The sequence below is a fragment of the Ictidomys tridecemlineatus genome, chromosome 11 (genome assembly GCF_052094955.1).
Source record: "Ictidomys tridecemlineatus isolate mIctTri1 chromosome 11, mIctTri1.hap1, whole genome shotgun sequence".
Taxonomy (NCBI): Eukaryota; Metazoa; Chordata; class Mammalia; order Rodentia; family Sciuridae; genus Ictidomys; species Ictidomys tridecemlineatus.
Genome location: NC_135487.1, coordinates 120861959 through 120863424, shown reverse-complemented (window position 1 = coordinate 120863424; position 1466 = coordinate 120861959). Strand labels below are relative to the sequence as shown.

At 51.6% G+C, this 1466-nt stretch overlaps 1 protein-coding gene across 1 annotated transcript; it reads left to right on the top strand.

Annotated features, from left to right (window-relative positions):
- Nucleotides 1-295: 295 nt before the first annotated feature.
- Nucleotides 296-1237, top strand: Or10z1 (olfactory receptor family 10 subfamily Z member 1). The gene has a single exon (XM_005339401.2). The coding sequence runs from the start codon at nt 296-298 to the stop codon at nt 1235-1237; it is 942 nt and encodes a 313-aa protein (XP_005339458.1).
- The last annotated feature ends 229 nt before the right edge of the window (nt 1238-1466 follow it).

The window sequence follows — 1466 nt, the reverse complement described above, 5'->3', positions numbered from 1 at the left end:
ACATATGCAGTCATATATGTATTTGTGTGCAAGTGTGTGTGTGCACATGAATGTTCGTTTTGACTGTGTGTCTGTTTGCAGGCATATGTACATGTATGCATGAAAGAATGGATTCATACATGTTTGTGCCTAATATAACAAACACCTTGCTGAAACTCGACTGCAGTCTAAATCAGGCCTTTCTTTTCAGGTGACACAAAGAAAAGCAAATCCATATCAGCTGCCTTTTGATGGAACTAGGCATCTGCTATCAAGGTGTAAGCAGTCGGCAAGCTGATCAGGAATATCCCCCAGAATGGTGCTACACAATGGGACTTTCTGGAGGGGCTTTGTTTTCCTCGGATTCTCCAGCTTTGGTGAACTGCAACTCCTGCTCTTTACCTTATTCCTCTGTCTGTATCTTGTCACCCTGACCAGCAATGTCTTTATCATTGTCCTCATCAGGCTGGATAGCCATCTGCACACCCCCATGTATCTCTTCCTTTCCTTCCTGTCTTTCTCTGAGACCTGCTACACTCTGGGCATCATCCCTCGGATGCTCTCTGGCCTGGTTGTGGGGGGCCAGTCCATCTCCTATGTGGGCTGTGCTGCACAGATGTTCTTCTCCGCCTCATGGGCCTGTAGCGACTGCTTCCTTCTGGCCGTCATGGGCTTTGACAGATACGTGGCCATCTGTACCCCGCTGCACTATGCCAGCCGCATGCACCCTACCCTCTGTGCTCAGCTCATTGGTGCCTCCTTCCTCAGTGGGTACCTCTTTGGGCTGGGAATGACGCTGGTCATTTTCCACCTGTCCTTCTGCAGCTCCCATGAGATTCAGCACTTTTTCTGCGACACGCCCCCCGTGCTGAGCCTGGCCTGTGGAGATACAGCCCTGAGCGAGCTGGGGATCCTCCTGCTCAGCCTGCTGGTCCTGTTGGCCTCCTTCTTCTTCCTCACCGTCTCCTATGCCTATATCCTGGCAGCCATCCTGAGGATCCCCTCTGCCGAAGGACGGAAGAAAGCTTTCTCCACCTGCGCTTCACACCTCACGGTGGTCATCATTCACTACGGCTGCGCCTCTTTCATGTACTTGAGGCCGAAAGCCAGCTACTCTCTTGAGCGGGATCAGCTTATTGCTGTCACCTATACGGTGGTGACCCCTCTCCTCAATCCTATTGTTTATAGTCTAAGGAACCGGGCTGTGCAGACAGCGGTGAGGACTGCTTTCCAAGGGAGCCTACTGGGTAAAGGATGAAGACTGGCTCAAAGGGACACTCTCCTCTGTGTCACAGACCAACAGGCAGATTTTCCAGACCTCAGGCCAAGGTGTCCTACTCAGCAGCCACTGGAAGAGCCCATCCTGCGGGTCTTTGCTCCAAGGCTACTTGAGAAAGCAGAGGGAGGGCTTCTGACTCTGCTCTCTGTGTTCAACTCAGAGTGAGCACAAAATATGAATTTTCACATTCAGCCTCATAGATGCCCCT